The sequence below is a fragment of the Diadema setosum genome, chromosome 1, assembly GCF_964275005.1.
Source record: "Diadema setosum chromosome 1, eeDiaSeto1, whole genome shotgun sequence".
NCBI classification, from domain to species: domain Eukaryota; kingdom Metazoa; phylum Echinodermata; class Echinoidea; order Diadematoida; family Diadematidae; genus Diadema; species Diadema setosum.
The window spans coordinates 19,415,485-19,439,050 of record NC_092685.1 but is presented as its reverse complement, the minus strand read 5'-3'; the positions used below and the strand labels follow the sequence as shown (position 1 = coordinate 19,439,050).

The 23,566-nt window shown below is 38.7% G+C and overlaps 1 protein-coding gene across 1 annotated transcript in view; it reads left to right on the top strand.

Annotated features, from left to right (window-relative positions):
* Positions 1 to 23,566, top strand: part of LOC140226125 (gamma-aminobutyric acid type B receptor subunit 2-like) — a 65,777-nt gene that overhangs the window by 5,790 nt on the left and 36,421 nt on the right. Inside the window, exon 2 of the mRNA XM_072309854.1 lies at positions 9,587 to 9,724. Within this exon, the coding sequence (XP_072165955.1) occupies positions 9,587 to 9,724 (138 nt within the window). The remainder of the gene's footprint in view (positions 1 to 9,586; positions 9,725 to 23,566) is intronic.

Below are 23,566 nucleotides of genomic sequence, written 5' to 3'. Positions count from 1 at the left end.
CCAAATTTCAAGTCAAATGTTCTAAGACTGAAGGAGTTAACTGAATCCACAATATTTTCGTATGATTTTCATTCAAACTATGCTGTTACCATGGCAACACATTGATCAACAATGACGACAGAGTAAGTGTGCACATCTACGTACCATAGTGGTCACATGTGCCAATTTTCAAGCCAAATGCTTAAAAACTGAAGGAGTTAGGCTAATCCACACATTTTTGTATGATTGGTTAAAAAAAACTGCTGTTGCCATGGCAACAGACTTATTAACGCACACATCAAAGGTGTTTTGCACAAATATGCATTACATTGATCGCATATCCCAAATTCAAACTGAATTGATACAAAACTGAGAGAGTAGTGCGATTCACAACATTTTGTAAGATTTTTATGAAAATCTTCCGTTGCCATGGCAACACATTATGAAATACTCATGAAAAAGGTGTCTTGCACGTCTGCCTGTGATAGCGGTCACACATGCCAAATTTGAAGTTAATTGCTCCAAAAAAAAATGAGAAAGTAGTTCGATTCACAAGTTTTTATTAAGATATGCCGTTGCCATGGCAACGCATTATGCGATACTAACGAAAAAGGTGTCTTGCACATCTACCTTTGATAGCGGTCACACATGCCAAATTTGGGGTCAATTGCTCAAAAAATGAGAGAGGAGTTCGATCCACAACATTTTGTAAGATTTTGTTAAAATTTGCCGTTGCCATGGCAACTCATTATGCAATACTAACGAAAAGGGTGTCTTGCACATCTCCCTTTGAAAGCAGTCACACATGCTAAATTCAGGGTTAATTGCTCAAAAAAATGAGAGAGTAGTTCGATCCACAAGTTTTTACGAAAATATGCTGTTGCAATGGCAACGCATTATGCGATACTAACGAAAAAGGTGTCTTGCACATCTACCTTTGATAGTGGTCACACATGCCAAATTTGGTGTCAATTGTTCAAAAAATGAGAGAGGAGTTCGATCCACAAGATTTTGCAACGGACCGACCGCCCGACCGACTGACCTACCGACCGACCGACCGACCGACCGACCGACCGGCCACCCGACCTCAGAGTGATTCATATATACCCCCTCCCCCTACACACTATGTGTGGGTGGGGTATGAAAATATTCCTTGAATCAATTTTGAAAGAGTTTAAACCTTGGACCGCTTTTGAGCTATCACAGTGGCTATTCCTAAATTTTGTTCCAACAAATGTAAATGTAGAGATTAAGTAAAAATATTCCTAGTTAAAGGCAAATGAAATTCATTAGAGCGATGGGTTGGGTATCTGTGAAAGGAGTTGTTTTCGACATGCATCCGTGAAGGTGGGAGGTAATAAGTTACTACTGAGTTTATACATAAGTTGACCGAGATGAAAATAATAATAATAATAAAGATCACTTATCTTTAAAATCTTATTTTCGGAAAATAAAACGCCAGTATACTTGAGATCTCCAAGATACATTTCAAATTATATGAAGGACTCTTTTATTTTTCCTGGAGACGTATAATACAGTCTGTCATTATAGATTGTATGAGTGTTTCCCCAAGCTATGATACCGTAATTAAGATAAGGCAAAATCAAAGTTGAGTATAACAGTATAACATTAAAAGGGTGGGGTGGAAAAATAAAACTTAACTTCATTGATGGCACCAATATTCCGAGATACTGTAACACCATCAATACGTGGCTTTCACGAAAGTTTGTAGATTGTCAGACCTAAAAACTTGGTTAATGTGACTACATCTATAATTGTGTCATCTAATACTATATTATTACAAAGACTATTTAGAGAATTACTGAATAACATACACTTGGTTTTTTAAAAGGTTTTTGTTTGAACTTGTCCAATAAATTACCTTTTGAAGATCTGAATTTAAGGTTTCCACCAAGGTGTCGGGATCTGGATATGAGAAAATACGTTTGAGTCGTCTTCCAAGTTTATATCCTCCAATTCAAATGATTCTTACTTAATTATTGCCACAATACTTTCCCCTTTACACAATCCCAAATTAAATCTAAATGTGTTTCTTTCCCTTGCTTACAAGAAAAACATGCTCTATTTATTCGTCACAAAGTCAAACTTAACAAAAAATGTTCCTTATTGTATACAACTCCACGAGGCAATTTAAATTAAAACTCTCTTAAGTTTCCTATCCTAACATTTGCCCTTCTTGGTCGTCTCCTTACTTTTTCTTTGTGCATTTTTATAAGCAAATACAAAATTATGGTGACCATCTCGTACTTATACAGTGTATGATTTCTGTAAACCTATCCCAAAATGTTCGTGAATCCTTCTCGATGGAATATCACAAAACTTAACCACTGTTCCGAAATGTCTATAATCATAAAATTCTATCATCATGTTCATCATCAGCGCGAAGTGTCTTAAGCAACACCCAATTCATCCCACTTTGCAGAACTGTCTCGCAAATACGCCACACATTATTTTGCAATATGACTACTATTAAAAACTCTCATATGTAAATTTTCTTCTTAATATGTCATCTTGCCTTGTGATTATTAAGTATCTATTTTCAATATTTATTTGATTTATGTCATCCTGAGCCGGAACTAAAACCCACATTTATAATACAGCTATCATGACAGTAGTCTATACGAAAGCACGAAACAATAATCCCAATGATGTAAAAAGGAATTGAGGAGAAATGGAATCAAAGCTTTTTTTCCCAGAAATCTTCAACTATCAATAAACTATTTATATCTTTGGTTAAACAGGAAATACCATAATAAATGTCTATCACTTGAATACCAATATTCCTGTTCTTCCTTTTACCCCTTGCACTTGATCTGAATTATTTTTTTAATCATTTATTCAATTTGCTAAAGGTTTAGAAAAAATCATATAATATTCATTCAATAAAATAATTAGCGTGTATGTCTATTCCTAGGATCTTTACTATCCTTTTCTATTAAGGTTATCACACCTTACTTCTGAGATGAAGAGACGTCCCCCTATCTTCAACTAACTTCAACTAAAATTCTTGCAATAATAAAAGTTTCTCACACGCAAATACAGCAAATCTTTGCATTATTTTCCCTTTGTTTACATATTCATCTACAAATGGGACTGCAATAGTTCTTCGCTGTTGAGATAAAATATGAAATTGGAATTACATGTAATGGGATGAGCAAACTAATTGCTCTCGTGCAATGGGGTATATATTGTGCATTGACGAAGGTTGGTTTAAAAGAAGCGTACATAGAAGCGTCAGCAAATACCTAACGCACAACGAATATGACAATAAGTGCCTCTAATAACATACATTCAGTCACGTTGCAGTTATTGCCTTTTAGTCCCTGCCTGTACCCGTCAGGATAAATTCATATCCAAATGACTTTTTTTTTCGACACCGTCCATGTTTTATGGTAATGACGCTCAATGTATGGCACATCTGAATCTGGAAAATCCCATGGATTTAACTCAGTTGGGGGGTATGGCATCATTCAGTGCACATAATAACGCCTAACCTCAATATTGTTTCCATTAGCAGAGAGACTCCACGGAGAAAGGAATTATCCCGCACTAATAAAGATATTTTCCCTTATATCCTGAATGAATAATCGGAGTATATAGAGAAAATTGCCCAATCGAATAGCCACCTCATTTCATTTCATTTATCAATTTATTTGTCTTTCGCATATATACATGTATTCGTTACTATGCCTGAAGAAAAGTATTTTGTTGATGGAAATGAAACTTTTTTGCATGGTAAGCGATATCACTTGACAGATTTTTATATGGGTGTCTACATAAAAAATAAATTAGTTTACTTTTAAAATTTGAAGAAATATGACCATTAGTATTTGTTTGGCTGTTGTTGTTTGTTGTTGCAATGATGCTTCGTGAAAAAAAAAAAAACACTAATGTTGATGGACAAATTTCCTGGCCAGATGATGAGATTCAAAAACTCTCTTATCATCAATGCTCTCTCAAATTTTATATTTTGATGCTGTCTCATTTATCCAAAAACAAGTCTATTTTTGATACGCTACACCGTGTCTGCCTCCCCCCCCCCCCTTCACATGGTCATCCGTACCGCATGCGCAGTCCCGATTTTTTTTTTTTTTTGTCCCCGCCGAACGAGTTCGAGCAGGGGACTATGAAACGGGCTCCGTACGTGTGTGTGTCCGTGTGTCCGTCCGTCTGTCTGTCCGTCCGTCCGTCTGTCTGTGCGTCCGTGTGTGATCAAAATGTTCAATTTGCTACTTCTCTGTCATTTATGAGCCAATTTTGATTCTGTTTGCTTTATATGATAGCACTACATGGGAGCTTTGAAACTTCTACACAGAATTTCAGTTGTGACCTTTGACCTTGACCTTTGACCTATATTGTACATTTTGCTTCAAAATGCTACTCCTTCGCCATTTCTAACCCGATTTCGATTCCGTTTGCTTTATGTGATGGCACTAGGTGAGGGCTTCAAGACTTCTACACAGAATTTTGACCTTTGACTTCTTTGACCTTTGACCTTGATTTTTGACCTATATTGTACATTGGCTACAAAATGCTACTCCTTCGCCATTTCTATCAAAACCCGATTTCGATTCCGTTTGCTTTATGTGATGGCACTAGGTGAGGGCTTCAAAACTTCTACACAGAATTTTGACCTTTGACTTCTTTGACCTTTGACCTTGATTTTTTACCTATATTGTACATTTTGCTACAAAATGCTACTCCTTCGCCATTTCTAACCCGATTTCGATTCCGTGTGCTTTATGTGATGTTACTAGGTGAGGGCTTCAAAACTTCTACACAGAATTTTGACCTTTGACTTCTTTGACCTTTGACCTTGATTTTTGACCTGCATTTTACATTTTGCTATAAAATGCTACTCCTTTGCCATTTCTAACCCAATTTCATTTCCGTTTGCTTTATGTGATGGCACTACAGTCTGTAGGTGAGGGCTTCAAAACTTCTACACAGAATTTTGACCCTGGACTTCTTTGACCTTTGACCTCGATTTTTGACCTATACTGTACATTGGCTACAAAATGCTCCTCCTTTGCCATTTCTATCAAAACCCGATTTCGATTCCGTTTTCTTTATGTGATGGCACTAGGTGAGGGCTTCAAAACTTCTACACAGAATTTTGGCCTTTGACTTCTTTGACCTTTGACCTTGATTTTTGACCTATATTGTACATTGGCTACAAAATGCTACTCCTTCGCCATTTCTATCAAAACCCGATTTCGATTCCGTTTGCTTTTTGTGATGGCACTAGGTGAGGGCTTCAAAACTTCTACACAGAATTTTGACCTTTGACTTCTTTGACCTTTGACCTTGATTTTTTACCGATGTTGTACATTTTGCTACTAAATGCTGCTTCCGGCGGGGACATATTTCTACTTTTCCTTTTTTTTGGGGGGGGGGGAAAGGGGTATATTTTCGTGGCCTAGTTCTAAGGGGAAAATCCCCGAAAATTGGAGAGTCTGTTATCATTTCCCCCGAAATATATATTTCTAATTACGGGCAGTTTACAAATCTTTCCCACCATCTTTCAGATTTGTCCATCTGTGTAAATCCCAACCTGGAACCTGAGTGAAGGAAAAGTGCTGCAGGAAGTGCATCCTCTCTGGTACATTCAGCAAGAGAATGTCTCTAAATAGGGCCTATATCCCTGTCCATGCAGGTGCTAAAATTGTGGATGCTCATCCTCAGCACTCTTCCTTCATTTCGGGGGTAATTTTGTTACTTCCCTTCCAAAAACATGTGATAAGGGGGAAATTCTGCTGGCCTCCCTTTCAAAACCTTAAAATACTGGGCAATTTTGATGGCTCCCCTTCCAAACGCTCGTGAGGGGGGGGGGATCCTAACCCATTTCCCTCCGTAAAGGTTCTTTTTTTTTTTTTCTTCTAAGAATCTGGAACTATCATAATGTGTATGGTTGACCGCCTGAGTGTATGTGTGTGTGTGCGTTGGGGGGGGGGGGGGGGCTGCATAGCTTCCTGTTGAGCTGACATTGGCTGCTCCGTTGACTTTTTTTTCTTTCTGCAATATACAGATATAGTCAATAAAACGACAGGAACAGTAGAAGGTATATGATATTAGTGTCTATTTAAACTTGCTTAGTCATGGTATGATTTCACGATAAAGATCTTAGGGGACTTAAGGTTTCCTAGAGCGAGGGATAAAATCGATACCTCCCCCCCCCCCCCCCGAATCGGAGCCCGAATCGATATATTGTTAAGGATACTTTAACTCACATGTCAGTTCTTATCAAACGCTGATGAAGTTTAGTAATGTGTCTACTCTCACACCAAAAGAGATGGTATACGCACTACATCCGCACTTTAAAAGACGTTACCAAAGAAGTGACGGAATTTTATATTAACTTAGACGTAATCTAGTTAACGCATCCTTTCAATACTGTCGTAAAGAAGCGAAGGGTAGGATATTGGTCATCATAGCGTGACAGTGTTTTTGTAAAGCAAATTGAACGATAAATGCAGTTCCTGAGGACTGCATGTCAATTTGAATTATTCTATTGAATTTGCACTTCCTTATTTCTCGCGGAATGACCAATACGAAAAGGAATCATGGGGTTTACGTGGGACTTCGGATTTTCGACTCAGTTGACATTCTCTGAAACAAGATTAAAGCACTCCCCTTCCGATTTTCTGCAGTTTATTGATGATGGGAATGATCCTAAAACTTCCCTAAATCGTATCGCCAAGCATTTCACACGTATACAGCGTTTAATTTCGCTTGCTATATAAGTATCGTCTGTTGTTGCTTTGGGTACGGAGCAGATTAATTGCTACCGAATCATTGGCGTCCTCGCTCTTCAATGTATCTAGCGGGACTCGTCCGAACGCGTTCATCCTGTTCAAACGTCGCATCCCATCCGTCGCCGCTAATTTTCAACCGAGAATAATCAATGAGCAGGTTGGAGCCGTTAATGACGATCACGTTGCAAACGCTCCATTAACGGATGGAAGCGCTGAAATGCCACCAACTGACTGAGGCGGTGGTGGCAATGACGATTCTACTCTGCTTTCTGCTGCCTGCATCGCAACAGTTATATGCTACAGCATGTAAATTGAATTAGAATCCTAATAAGATGATGCATTAAAAGCTATACCTGCGTGAAGGCCTGATACACCAGGTTGCCTCCAATATATACCAAGCGGTGCTAAAGGTATTATCACCATCACAATGAGGGCAGTCTATCGAGAAGCGGAAGTTTGAGCCTGAAATATCTTATTTATGCTTCTACACTCAATCATGTATCATATCTGCCTACTGGAATGTACAAGCTAACGTGGTATGAGGGAGGAAGTTTGTTTCTTTATTTTCTCTCTCTCGCTAGAAAACTAATGAAAGTGCAATGATTTTTAGCTCATATACATAGTTGTATAGATACATCTTTGTCAGGAAGCAGAGGAATGGGTAGAGTGATAAACGTTAGATAAAATTTAATATTCTTCTCGTCTGCATTTGTATAGTTTGAGGGAAATTTGTGCGTCAAAATGTCAACACTCCTTCACTATATAACCAGCGCCCTGAACCTACACACAAAATTATGGAGCTACTCTCAGCCTGTTGTTATTGTCTTGGTGCGTATGTGTTTATATGTGGGTAGGTTGGTGGGTCTATTTGTAAGTTCCGTACACCCACAAACGTGCATGTGTTGTTGTTTTTTCGTCTTGATGCGTCAAATGTCACATATTTACGGCGAATGTACATAATTTGGTATATACTTTATTTCTTTTTGCTTTTCCCACTTTTCCCTTTTAAAACACAAATGTATAAAAACTTTATATATATTCATATATTATTCTTGCAAGGTTGATAAAAAGGCAGAAAAAAACAATTTTTAAAGAAAAATGAAAATTAAGGTTTTTTTTCGAAAATGAATGAGAAATGAGACTCAAAAATGTATTCATTTGTTTGTTTGTGTGTTTGTTTTTAGTTACTTGTCTGTTTATTTATTTGTTTATTTATTCGGTCTTCTTTAAATTCACAGGGAACGTCTGATTCAGGACTGAGGGGCCTGCTTTACAATAGAGCATGTGACGTTGAAATACATCCCACAATAATAGGTTTCAGAAGTAAAAACAATAACAATGAACACCATATAAAATACTAAGAGAGAGAGAGAGGGAGAGAGAGAGAGAGAGAGAGAGAGAGCGTTGAAACATAAAATGTTGCGAGCATATAAGACCACTGTATTAAACACACACACACACACAATTGGGGTAAAAACATTGCAAATGATTAGCTTTCCGAGCATGATAAACAAAATCGAACAATTTAAACAAAAATAGAATTAAAAGCCACGTTTCCACAAAACTGCATACCAAACACGAAACACACTACAACACAACAACATGCACAATAAACATTTCTAACTTCTGATGTAAAGCTAACAGTTTGTTTGTTTTGCTTGTTTTGTTTGTTAATTTCCATCTGAGGAGATGACTGGATAGCCCATATTCAGCTACGTTAAGCTGGTCTTCCACGGGGTTCAGTTAGATGTGAGGTGGGACCACTTCACCGGGTTAAACACCCTGCTCTTTGCGATGAATGAATGAAGCGGGATCTTTTACGTGCATGAGTTGTTACTCTCTCATACACGGGACCTCCATTTTTATGTCCTCAGGGACAGAGTGTTTTGCCTCTTGCAAGAGGGGACGGTATGCTTACACACAACATTGCTCAGTCCAGACTCGGGTTCGAACCCGGGCCGCGCGATCGTGAGGCAGACGCGCTATCGACTGAGCCAACTCACCGCTGTTATTTGTCATATAACAGTGTACTTTATATGACAAAGCGAGGCACAGCATAAGATAAAAAGAAACAATAGAAGTTACTATCTCAACCAAAAAAAAAAAAAAAAATGAATTGAATATTGGGTTTACTCATTCCCTGCTTAAAAGTGTTCAAAGTCTGTGAATATTGAATATTTACTAGTAGTTTATTTAAAAGCGAAAAATCAAATTTTGTTTTTGAAGTAGATAAAGTGGATTATTCATATAGCGTATCTGGTGGTAATTGCACGTGGCAATTAAAAACAGTGTAGTCCAGATATGACGGTACAACCCATTCTTAGTTTTGTAAATGGCAACACGGTATACTGATACTTAATTCTTTGTTTAACCGTCTTCCGTTAGTGAAGAGCATTAAGACATCTTTTGATGTGTCCAAATCAGCGTTTAGCACCAATCGGGCGAACTTACTAAGGCTTTAACTTCTCTGAAGCTTTAACAATAATGTTTTGGAACAAGTGTCCCAAATGATACAATCGTAATCAATATGAGGTAATATCAAATTATAACTATTTCAAATTGTATTCCACAGTATAGCTAGCTAATATACTAAAATTAGCTCGAGATATTTTTGAATAATTGAATTTATGTATATATTTATGTAGTGGGATAATCGTGTAATTGAGAGATGTATGTTCTTGTTGTTCTAAGATAAATATTTCAACATTAAAATGAAAAAAAAAAAGGTTCATTTGATCAGGGAGGCAAGACAAAATGTAATGACAATCTGTGTAAAGATTATGCAGAGGAAAAAGAAACTAACAATAGTTGTCTTGTCTCTTGTTCTATAGTGTGGAGCTGGTCTTGGTACTCGTGTCCTTTTCAACCACCTGTTCCACACTCCGCAGAAGATCATCATCATTGGCCCGGCGTGCTCCACAGCGGCGCAGGCTGTAGCCGCCACCGCCTACCATTGGAATCTGGTCACAGTAAGGATGCCGTTTACCCTCAGCATTGCCATATCATTGCAGACACTCCGCCCACATCCAAGTACTCTATTGTAGCGGAATCGAGGGGTATCGTACAATACTTGCCCCTCCTCCCAGCCCCTTAAAGATAAAGACTTGCAAAGCTGCCCCCTTTCTGAGTTGAACATACTCTTCTTGGCTTGCGCAAGTACTGCGGGTGCAAGGACACATGTTTATGGTTTTTGACATAGACCTACACGCTTCTTTTGCTCGGTCGCCATAAGTGATTGTCGCTGTCTTTGCGCCCTTGTCGGGTAGACACGAGGAAGACACATTGATAAAAATTAGGGTACTTCCTATATTCCTACATTCCTCAGTCAAGAGACACCAGGAATGAATAGATATAAACATAACAAGTTTTCCTTCTCTTGCTCTGGCTCAGTTAAGGTATAATTATGTATAAACGCGTTTGATATAAGTAAATTAATATGCTTAGATCTATATCAAAATATTAAGATTTGACTTGAATTCAGTTGAAAGTTAATAGACAGCTTTATTGCTAATACCGTTCTGTCATAATGTTTGAGTTTATGTTGATCCATATTGCTTTTTCGTTTCACTATTTTATTTCCTACAAAATGATGGTTGACTTTTATCATATTTGTATTTAAACCCTGAAGAAGACCCGTTCTTTAAGTCGAATGCTTGGCAAGTACAGGCAAAAAAAAAAAAAAAAAAATGTAAACAAATCCGCAACGTCCTTCTGGCTCTTCCGATAGTCGCAATTACATAGTGTTTTGTTATTGTCTACCACTGTTCATTAATTGCATACAGTGCCCGTGTTTTGTACCAACTAACGAAACCTCCCATCGTCCTTGCATCCCTTTTATTTTCCGTTTTCGCACGTTAGGGTATGTAACCTTCATTTCTTTGCCTTCTGCATCGATACCTTAATGCATCTTTCTTTCCCACAAATCCCTGCGTATCTGTGAGTAAGATATAATAGTGAGTGTGTGTGGGTATGGGTATGTGTGCCTGCAGTGGAAGCGCAAAGAGGATGCATTATGAGCCACATTTCTGAGTGTGCTCGCAACCATGCTTTCCGCCTAGCACGAAACACCGAACTGTAGCAGAGAACTTTCTACGAGGCACGGATTGCGATGTCTCCGCTAATTCACAATACCCTCCCAAAAGAAGAAGAAGACGAAGAAGAAGAAGACGAAGAAGAAGAAGAAGACGAAGAAGAAGACGAAGAAGAAGAAGAAGAAGAAGAAGAAGAAGAAGAAGACTTGAAGAGTTTGTTCGCAAAAAACTGATAAGTCCATATTTGCCTAATGGAGATATTTGCGATTAAAGGTCAAGAAAAACAAAGAGAATAATAAGAAAATTTTTGCTTCTTTTGACCATAACTTCAAAATTTTACCTTTATATGTATTGACCGATATATCATTCAAAAGGTATCATTTTGTGCTTTATGACAGAGACCGTACTTCAAAATCTTCAAAAATGGACTTGTCGGTTTTTGCAAACAAACTCTTCACTTTTTTGACTTTTCAAAATGGTACTTTATTTACATCACCCTCCCAAAAGAAGAAGACGAAGAAGAAGAAGACGAAGAAGAAGAAGAAGAAGGGGGAGGGGGGTAGGGCAAAAGTGGCGGGACCCCCCCCCCCCCCCCTTAAAAAAATGGTTGTTCGATTGGGTTTTTTTGCGTGCTTTTTTCCGTTTTGCTCTTAATATACACGGCGGATAAAAACATTGAAATTTGGCACACGGATCCCTTGAGGACTCGTAAACAATAGTAGAGTAGAAGCCCTCCTGGAATACACACACATAAAATGATCAAATTCTAAAATGGCCGACACTTATGGCAAACCCCTCACTTTTCATGTCATTGTATAGGTGATAAGCTGACAATATATATATATATATATATATATATATATATATATATATACGTATGTATATATATTTATTTTTGGTTTGGTTTATAGCCTGAATTTGTACATTACGGTAGGAGCATTGTTTATATTCTTGCGTAATGTCTCTGAACTGCTGGGGGGGGGGGGGGGGGGGTATAATAGGGCAAAAGTGGCGGGACCCCCCCCCCCCCCCCCCTTAAAAAATGGTTGTTTGCTTGTTCTTTTGCGTGTTTTTTTTTCCCGTTTTGCTCTATACACGGCGGATAAAAAACATCAAATTTGGCACACGCATTCCTTGAGGACTAGTAAATAATAATAGAGTAGGAACCCTCCTGGAATTTGTAAGGAAAACACACCCACACATAAAAAGATCAAGTTCCAAAATGACGGACACTTATGGCAAACCCCTCACTTTTCATGTTATTGCATGGGTGATACGCTGACAATACATATTTTTCTTTTTGGTTTGGTTTAGAACATGAATTTGTACATTACGGTAGGAGCATTGTTTATATTCTTGCGTATAATGTCTCTAAACTGCTGGGGGGGGGGGTATAATAGGGCAAAAGTGGCGGGACCCCCCCCCCCTTAAAAAATGGTTGTTCGCTTGTTCTTTTGCGTGCTTTTTCCCGATTTGCTCTATACACGGCGGATAAAAACATCAAATTTGGCGCACGGATTCCTTGAGGATCATGAAACAACATTAGAACAGGAGCCCTCTCATCTATGATTTCTGGCGTCTGGCCTGCCTTGCGAGTGTGATTGCGATATCTATTTCTGAGCTTGACGAGACATGTCAATGATGTTCTGCTTCCATTGCAATGAGATCTCCTCCAACTGTTCTGGTCAATAGTAAGGTGTCATTGAGCTCTGTGATCATGTCAGGGATATTTTTATCAGCGTCGAATGTTGACACTTTATGGAGGAAATCCTCCACTCTCTGCTCCTTTCTCACAGAAGAAACATTTTTGAACATCTAATGCTCTGCGCTTAGTGGGCCTTTTCTGATCTTCATTTTGGGTGTGAACTCTCTTCTTTTCTGCCTTCTCCAATTTAGAATCATTGAATTTTAAATGGCAAGGCTTATGCCATTGAGCTGAGTGTGGAACAAAGCTTTCAACAGTTTCTACACTCCCCAAACAGAGTTCAACTTGAACAGCATTAATGGCTCGGAACTGCTCGGCATTGGACAGGAATGACTAGTATATAGGCCTCTGTCTTGTCACCACTTGCCCTTGAACTATTCAAGACACACTTTAAGGGTTCAATGGTGTCTTGCTGGCAAATCACACAATGATCCCATTTAAATGCCATGATGGATCACATTCTGAAAAGCAAAGGTATTGGAATTTAATCCGCTTATTGTATAAACCTTTGGATTCCATCGCATCTATAAAGGGACATTATACAGTTTCTTATAAAGCGACTATCCCTAGTCAGTTAGTTCCTTTCGTCTAATGAAACATTCTGCAAAACAAACCTCCCTCAGCCAAAGTCAGCCCACGAAACTTTAAACCATCTTTAACACAAATATAGATTATGGCCAGCATAACTATGACAAGACATCGTGTCTATCTTTCTGTCTTATTTGGTATAATTATCAGTAAAATTCCGGGTACAGTGAAACCCCGTTATAGCGAGTTCGCTTATAACGAGGAACCGCTTTTAACGAGGTTATCACGTCGGTCCCATTTTCTTTCAGTGTAAACCTATGGTAAAACGGATCGGTTACAACGAGTTCGGTTATAATGAGATTCCGGTTATACCGAGGACATCTTCGGTGCGTCATGATAAAGAAACATATAAGCAATTTTGATCGGATACAACGAGGTTCCATTTCTTGACCTGCCGCTTTCAAACACGCGACAGACGAAACATTAAAAACCGAATTCACGCTATCCTTCTGTTCTCTTGCTCGTTCTGCAGTCATTCTGACCACATAGCGCGCGCGTGTATCACGATTTATATGTGCATAGACACGTGAGCTTTATTGTAGCGATCCTCATGCCGTCTTTCTATCAATGAATGATCTGAGGCGGGAAGAGGAAACAAATGTGCCAGGCTCAGTAGTCCCGCCGCTATCCCTCTTTTTTCCTCCTTTATCAGTGACAAATGCTGAGTACCGTTCCTTGCATGTTTTCTTATAAACCATGCGATAAGACACAGGGATACGACCCGATGTTCTTCAGTCTTTGAACATAATTATTTGATTTTTTTCGAGATACGCGTAGGCGGTCTACTTGATACTAGCTGAAACCAGTCCGTAATGTGAAAAAAAAAAATACTCATTCAAAAGTGTTTCATTCACTGAAACAAACTGGTGACAGAACATGGAGAAATATGATTTGGGAATTAGTACAGTCTGCTATGTCGAAATGTTGGATCCCGTGAGATTTTCGTCCCAAAATTGATTTTTTTAGCTAACTTGGTCAATTTGGGGGTGCTGAATCCAAAAAACTTTGGTTCCATTTTTTTCGAGCACGTCTTCAGCCGCCATTTTGAATTTCAAAATGGCCGCCGTAGCAAACTGTATTTTGACCCAATTCTCATAATGTGAGCATCATAGAAGGTTCAAATTTGATGCAAAAAGCATGTTTATGATGTCAGACATTCTGATACACCATTTTCTGATATTGTAGATTGTTTTAATACAATCTGTAGGCTGCCATCTTGAAATTCAAAATGGCCGCCATAGCTAAATGTATTTTTACCTATATCTCAGGTTGTAAGCATTATTGAAAGTGTAAATTTGGGGAAAACAGCATGCTTATGATGCCAGACATGCTAATATACATGTATTTTTTTAATGGATCATTTTGGTTGGCGGCCATCTTGAAATTCAAAATGGCCACCACAGCAAATGTAATTGGGCCTATATCTCATATCGTATGCAATGTGTAAGGTTTTATTCGGGGCAAAGAGCATGCGTATGCTATCAGACTTTCTGAAACATCGTTTTCTGAAACATTTTTTTTCTGAAACGATGGTCCACTTTGATATCATAGGTGGTCATCTTGAAATTCAAAATGGCCGCTATACTAGAATGTATGTTTGGACCCATATATCATGTTTGTAAACAATACAGAAAGTTCACATTTCGGGCATAAACCGGGCTCATGATGTTGAACATTCAGATGAACTTTTCCCCTCCCTCAAAATGCAGATCATTTTTGAGGCTGCCATCTTAACATTCAAAATGGCTGCTTTTCAGCTAATATCTCTGGTTACAAACAACTGTTAGGCATATCAATGTTTATGGTGGCGTACAGTGTACATTCTTTTAAAAACACACACACATGATTATATACATTCTGTAATAATGGATTATTCACATTGGCTGCCCCTCTTGAAATTCAAGATGGATTTTGACCCATATTTGGTAATGTAAGATCTTTAAACTGCAAACTCAAGCATGCTGGAGCACTCGTGTCCAAGTCAGTCATTTCAATGAATAGTATCATTATTGCATACGCGGGACTATTTCCTGTAGACTGCCATGTTGAAATGCAAAATGGTTGCCGTGGGAAACATTCCTTTAAGAGCATTGCATGCACTTAATTGGGTAAAATTTGTGAATGGGAAATCATGTGATTCTGGTGTTAAAACAAATGACGTTCAAAAGTATCTCAATAACTGTGTCTGAGTGACTAAGTGCTCCCATTAAGATGATTTGGTGGCAGAGTTTAAATAAACAATATTAGCCGTATACTCAAAAACTCATGGGATAGTCATTTAGTTAATGTCTTCTATAGGCTCATTCCTTGCATGTGTTTTTGAAGTCACAGCACTTGTATAAGGCTGTACATAGGGGAGAATTGGTTCTAAATTCTTCCAGAAACAATGAATGTTGCATTTCTTGCCATCGAACATGATAATGAATTCTGTGGCTACCGTTGGTGTAGAATGCTCAAAGGATTGCACAGTTTATGTATATCCTCTGGAAATAACTACATAATATTCCCCTGTAGTAGAGGCACAGATTAGGTTGTGAAAGTTTACGAGGTTTGTTCCCCTGGATGTAATTGTATCGAGACTCTACGAGGGCAAAGTGGGAGATTGTCCTGGTTGAAGTCATCCACGGCCAACTTCTAGAAGGCATGATGGACTGTGTCATTGGACATTCTGCATGATTCAAGGCTTAGATAATTCTTGGTCCATCTGCTCTTTGAGACATCCTCAAATTTTCAACTTCAGCTGGCACCACAAAAGGCATGACCAAGCAGACCTTTGTTTTTCCGCGACAAACTGTAGAACGTAATCTCTTAACAATGTCAATTGTACTTTTATCATTTCCTTTTCCAGTGATGGAGCAGACAACATGCGATGCAGTGAGCAAAGCAAAGATCCATCAGGAGAATGAAAAATACTATAAATGTCAGTGTCTATACATGATAATCATCAATACAAGTATTTCTGATTTTCTCTGTTGCTCCTGAAGGAGCATCTAATACATGCAATGAAATGAGGATATCTGCTTCCTCGTGAAGGGTGACAGCTCCCATGGCATCTTTGGTGAACCCTTTGTTTCTTTTCTTTTTATGATGTGGTATATGTGTCAGATGGAATTGAATGCTCAGTATTTCAACTTTCAGGCTGATTATTTGGCTCAATTTTGTGGGTTTCTAAGGAATGGGTATGAAAAATGAACTTTTGTTAGTGAGAATGGGAGAAGGCCATAAAATCAGAAGATCATAAGAATGATTGTGTAATTACTTAGAACTTATACCTTCCGATAATTGTATCGTCCAGCAATGACTGGATAATGGCAGGTCTATCAGACTGTTGAACCAGTAGAAGTGTTATGAGAAGTTAGTGATCCTCTTAAGCTTAATCACTTTGGATCCAATCTCACACGGTGTATAATATTGCAAGAGCTGAATGTCTGGCCTTTCTCATACTATCCCGGATAGATTTTTTTTTTTTAATTCTTTCAGATACAAATTCTTAGTACAGAACATGAAAACTTCCCTTTTTATCTCTTTCTATTGATACCCCCTTGAATGTTTTCGATACCTGATTGCCAAGCACCACATTCATCAGCTTTTGCAGTTACAATTTTGTAGATTAATCTCGTATGATGGTTTTCTATTGTTGAGGAATTCTGATGCATCCAAAGCGCCACAGAACCGGGCTGTTATTGCTCCTTTGTAGTTTTAGAATCATTGGTAGTACAGCAGTGAATATCTTGGAAGTCTTGATAACTGAGGATGACCCACACAAGGGTAATCAGGAAAAAGCCTATTAAGTCCTTATTCATTCTGTGTTATTCCAGAAATACATCCAGCAATTATGAACTCCCTGATGAGTTGTTTCAGTTTGTGGACAACAAACAGGCTTGTGAATGGGATGCCTGGTAGGGTGATCATAATATGGCATTTTTTTTTTGCCATTGCGAGACTTTTCCTTGTTTGTCTTCATTCTCTCTAGGCAATATCAAGTTTTTGGAGATCACACCCAATCGTATCAACGCTTGCTTTTATACTAATATTTGATAACTGGGATTAAATATAATTATCGACGAGGTTTCACGATGCCAAATAATGTGTTGGTTGAGAGGCAAAAACAAATCAAGTGTGTATAAAAGCGCATAGCTGTGTAGCGCGCAGTACGTTAACCGCATAGGCCTACACCCACCTAGCTATTATGGGACGTGATGGGATGTAACGCATACACGCTTGCCCACACCGGTCATGATATGGGGTATGGAAGTGGCATGCCCCCCCCCCCCCCCCATTAGAATCTCGTCCTTACATTTTGAATTTATGGCTATCACTCTGCGTGACCTGGAAATGAATTTGATTTAACTAGGACAATTTTGTCAAATTCATCTTAGGCGCTTACCACATATGTTTTTCTATGGCCACCATCTTGAATTTCAAGATGGTGGCTTATTTAATGATCCACAATTAGGAAACAGCTGCACTGGAATGTTGGAAACCACAAGCATGTGCATTCTTGAAAATTTGATGCTCTAATAATAATTGCAAACTGAGATATGGGTAAAAATGCTATGACGGCCATTTTGAATTTCAAGATGGCTGCCTACAAATTGTATCAAACAATCCACAATATCAGAAAAAGATATATCAGAGTGACTGACATCACAACCTTGCATTTTGCACCAAATTTGAAGCTTCTACAATGCTCGCCGTATGAGAAATGGATCAAAATACTCTTTGCTATGGCGGCCATTTTGAAATTCAAGATGGCAGCCTACAAATCTTATCAAAACAATCCACAATATCAGAAAAAGATATATCAGAGTGTCTGACATCACAACTATGTATTTTACACCAAATTTGAAGCTTTTACAATGCTTACTTTATGAGATATGTGTCAAAATACAGTTTGCTATGGCGGCCATTTTGAAATTCAAAATGGCGGCTGAAGACATGGTCAGAAAAAATGGAACCAAAGTTTTTTTGGATTCAGAACCCCCAAATTGATCAAGTTAGCCAAAAAATTAATTTTGGCACAAAAATCTCACGGGATTACATAATATCATAATCCTTTCCATATTAGTTCCGACTTCCAGTTGTTTTGCTGGTTGGGAAACATTGATGTGTACACTACGTAAGAGATTACAGGAGAAATAATTAATGAAATCATCGTGATGTTCATTATTATTTCACACTGTATTTTACAAATGAATTATTTCATTCTTTCAGAATGGTCCGTTATAATGAGGAAGAGATAGGCGTAAAAAGGATCACGAATTCAACCATGTCGTGTACCTTTCAAGAACGCATGTACAAAATGCGAAGAGATTGCGGGGAGAAAAATACAAATCGCATTTTCAACCCCTGGTGGTGCAAACATCATGGAATACAGCCTAAATAATTAATGTAATTATCGCGATCCCGCTGGGCGCACACAGGGTGAAATAAGCTGAATAATGCATGTTACTCTGCTTGCACCCATGTTCAGAAAAAAAAAGTAACAAACGTTTTTAATACAATGTGATTTTGTTTATTAAAGGTATCAGCCCACATTTGTAAACCTGCAGTGATTGGTCTCATAATTAGCATGGAGTTTGGGTATGATTGCAGTAACACCTGTGCAAAATTTCGTTCCAATTAGTCCATTACTTTCATAAAAATAAATGAATATGCACCGTATGCATGCGTATAAAAACGCTCGCTAGCTCCGGTCCAGCGCGTACTACATGCATGTGTAAGTTGATGTACGTAGCTAGCCCGCGCTCGCAATTCGATTTTGGGTCGGGTTGACCCGGTTTGAAAATTTATTTTAAAACGATGATTTTTCTCTCTTTTATCGAATGGTATAGACAAAGAGCAACAGGTGAGGTATGTTACTGTTATAACTTGTACTTGAAGTCATATTGGACCTGTTTTATGCAGTTTTGATTTTCGTGGGTTTGCAAATGTGGGCTAGTACCTTTAAAGGACAAGTTCACCTTCATTAACATAAGGATTAAGAGAATGCAGCAATATTAGTAGAACACATAAGTGAAAGTTTGAGGAAAATTGGACAATCGATGCAAAAGTTATGAATTTTTAAAACTTTTGTGTTGGAACCGCTGGATGAGGAGACTACTAAGGCTCGTGATGTCATATGAGTACAACAGTATAAAGAAAATGTAAAGAAAATTCAACATATTTTCACTTTTCTCGCATAATAAAAGAACACTTGACTTGCCTCTTTCTAAAGGCAATGGGAATAATAGTACCCATAACATATGTCGGTATAACGAGTCAAGGGAATGTGTACTTTTTTCAAAAGATGAAATTTTGTGAAATTCTCTCTATATTTTCCTTATATTGCTGTACGCATGTCACATCATACACTGCAGTAGTCTTCTTATCCAGCGGTGACTGCACAAAAACTTCAAAAATTCATAACTTTTGAACGGATTGTCCGATTTTCCTCGAACTTTCAATGATGTGTTCTACTAATATTGCTACATTCTCTCAATCCGTATGTTAATGAAGGTGAACTTGTCCTTTAAGATTTTATACTGTGTTTCACAAACGATATTTTTATTCTTTTAGAATGGTTCAATACTCGAGGAAGAGATAGGTCTAGAAAGGATTACAAATTCAACCCTGCCGTGCACTTTTCAAGAACGCATGCACAACACTCGCAAAGAGATTTTTCGGAAGAAAACAAAGAACGCGTTTTCAACCCCTTCTTTTTTTTTTTATTCTTTTGGTATCAACTCACAAGATTCCTTTTTATTCTTTCTCAATAATAATGATCCATTAACTTGTGTAATAACAACGCAAAGACTGCTCATAAGTTTGATTGATTGGTATGTGATTCCATGCTTATGTTTTTCTATGTTTTTAGTGCGTACGATTATAACGAGGAACCGATTATAACGAGACAATATCGGCGGTCTCACGGACCTCGTTATATCGGGGTTTCACTGTAAAAGATAAAGCTCACCCATAATCTCAGAAGGGAAATTTTCTGTTGCCAACTGTTTGCTGAGACACGTGTCGGTGGCACAGGAAGAAAGCAGTAGCTGAATGTAGTCTAACATCCTCACCAGTGGTTTCTTAAATGTCTGTCTTTACAATGTGGCTGTTTCTGGTTTAAGTGATAGTTGCTTATTCGATGACCATCCAATTTCATGGAATTTAGAGCTTGCTAGATTTATGACGGGAGTCCAATGTTTCCATAAGAAGACAGTACAAAGCACCCCCGTTATAACAAACGTCGTCGGGACCGGCAGGGGTTTTTTCCGTTATATCGAAATTTCGTTATAACCGAACAGTAAAGTGTAGAAAGGTAGATGATAGTTTTGGGACCTGATTTCTTACTTCGTTCTAAGGGAACGAAAAATATTACCGCGTTCGTTATATCAGGAGTGCACTGTATCCACAAATAAATTTTACTGCACTGCAAAATAATTTCAGTGTAAAGTGAGTCTCAGAGCATGGGAGTAGCAGGGGCGGATCCAGGAATTCCGTAAGGGGGAAGGGGCGCCTTTAAAAAATTAAAGGGGGCGCATGCCCTCCCCCTCCATTTTTTTTTTTTTAAATTATTTTTGTTTTAACAAAAAAAAAATAGAAAGGGGCCCGCCCGTTGCGCCCCCACCTGCATGGATCCTGAGTAGGAAAAATGTTTATTTCAAAAACTATTTTCTGTCTATTTAAACTGTGTACATACATGATCGGTATATAATATGTGTATATTACGTTTTGATCAGTAATTAATTCCACCAACTCCATGTGTCAAATACTTTGATGTTGATCATGGTCTCAACTTTGGGTTTATGTTTTCAGTTCCATGAAAATTAAATCAATTCACAACAGATCTTAACTTATATGTTGTCATATTCCCTTAGTTACGCAAATGCGGTATGTATCTATCATGAATATAAAGAAACATTGAAATTTATTTTCACCCCAAAATTCAAAAAATTCCAAAGGACTCCTACTCTAATATTAATGAGAAGGTCCTAGAGGATCACCTCTCCAAATTTGGTGCTTTTATCCGCCTTGTAACGGTAAGCCCAAATTTTGACATTAATTAAGCGACCTGACTATTTGTTTACATCACACTTGCATGCTATTCACATTGGAACATATCATAATAAATACATACAATTTATTTCAAGCGGGAAACATATTCGTTCTCGATATTTTCCTTTTTTTTTTTTTTTTTTTTTTGCATTTAGTACATCACGGGTGGTTTGCCGTTTCTATAATGCAGTAAAATCGAGGTATTTAGTACAAATCAGGAGTGTCAATCAATGGTAGGTGGAAACTGGCCCTATATGGCCGCCAAATCAAAAACAATAAGCAGTGCTTATAGTCAGCATGAAAAATTCTCATACTTTTGCTTAAAATATGTTGACCTGAGAGTGACACAAAAGCAAATGGAGGTCATAATGTTGACAATAATATTAATTATTGTATCAACCATGTGATGTTTTCCCCGTGCATCGTTAAGAGTGAGTTATTGTGAGACCATCGTTTTGTGAAGGTGCTCGTGTTGTTCTGTAGCTTATAAAATTCATATTCAAAAGTGATCCTGTTCTTTATTTTTGTTGTCCAAAAGGGGATCGGGTCTAGCAACCGAGAGGTACGATAGAGCCAATAGAGGGTGCTCTTTAGGCTGATGATCAGATAATTGGATAGGCACACGGCTTCCCTGCTTTGACCTCGCGCATGTGGGACCAGTGTCAAGTAGAGGTCGAAGTCGAGCTTGACCGTAGGCAGAAGACGCGATAGCAGGTTGTGGAGAAGGTCCAAGACAGGTTGTATGGCCTCGCAGGTGAGAAACAGGTGAAGAATGGTCCCCCTTTCGTCGCACCATCCACACATTGGTGAAATATCAGGGTTGAAGTGGTGGAGGACTGTGAGTGGTGGCAGGACATTGTGCAACAGTTTATACTGTATATCTCCATCACGTTTGGAGGAGGGGGACGATGAATGTCAGACCAGTGAATTGTCTTTGTTGGTGACAGCACGCCGTTTTCATGTCAGGCTGTTGAGGTGAATGACGGCAAAGAGTTCGCTGATTTGTTCAGGATGCGATATATGGAACGGGTGGGCATGATGAGGAAGTTTCGATTGTCACTGGTTCTGGCCGGAAGTGGGGAAACAATGCCTGCGGAGATGTGATAAGGGGGATGTGTGGGTGATCGAAGTCCGTCAGTGGTGAAGAGAGCAGGGAAGTGTTCGATGAGAGATTCCTGTAGGTGGGAAAGTTCGTGATCAAGAAGGCGGAGTGAAGATCGTCGTAGAAGTGGTGGGAGCTTGATATCGCTGGCTGGGAGCCACTTGCCATGGGTCGGGTTGATGAGATCTTAGACGAGTTTGGTACCACTTGCGAAGAGTCTGGCGGGGAAAGCCTTGTGACCTACTACTGAACTTGGAATTACTAGGGGATGGTTCAGAGGTGTGTTCATCACATGGTTGAAGGAGAGGGACGACGCTTCAATAGGAGCTCCGGATATTCTCCAAGCACTTAGTAGTTCAGCATGAAAGGGTGACAGGCTATGATAATGTTTTGGTTCTAGATTAGTGAGAAAAAGTTGAGAGTCTAGTTTGAGATTCTTATACTTTTGGAGATTGTATGAGCACATTGTACGCGGGGTGAGGAGAGAGGTTCAGAAACCGCTGGACAAAGCTAAACTAGGCGAAAGGTATAAATTCGTGCTTGGAGACAAGCTAGACCAAGTCCACCTTTTTCACGTTCCTGAAACAAGGTTTGTTTCTTTAACAGATGTCTTTTGTTACACAAAATAAAGTTGACAAGCATGTCTTGTAATTCAGACAGAACACGTTGGGGTGGTGAAAGAACAGAGAGACAATGGAATGTTTTGGAGGCAGCTAGTTGATCGGCAACTAAAGTTCTGCCTTTGAGAGAGAGACTTTTGGAGAGAGAACTCCAATTCGAGACAGAGTTTTGCTTAGTTTTTCCTTACATTGGTCCAGTTACAGTTCATGTGTTTGTTGTTACTACCTAATTAAGTGTACTCCGAGGATGACAAGCCCCTCAGTTTGTCGCTACGATTTGCCCATTGGCCAAGCCACAGTCCCTGTGACTTGTCATAGTCATAGTTAAGACATGCTGCGGATGACTTACTGAATATGCAATACACATCATGAATAATACCAAAGGCAGTGTCAGTGGTAACAAAAATAGATATATCGTCAGCGTACGCTGACATTGAAACACACGTACTGGTGTTAGGTAATAGAAAGTTATGGCCATTGAGTCTGTGCCTGAGTGTGTGAAGAAAGGGCTCAATGGTAATGGAGTACAGAAGGCCGGATAGTGGGCAGCCTTGTCGGATCCCCTTTTGTAGGGAAAGCGGTGCAGTAAGGGACCCATGCACTTTGACCATGCCTTCGGCGTTTTCGTACAAGAGTTTGATACAGGAGATAAATGAGTCGCCGATACCCATGGTTTTCATGATGTTAAAAAGAAAAGCATGACTCACATTATCAACCCTTACAAAAAA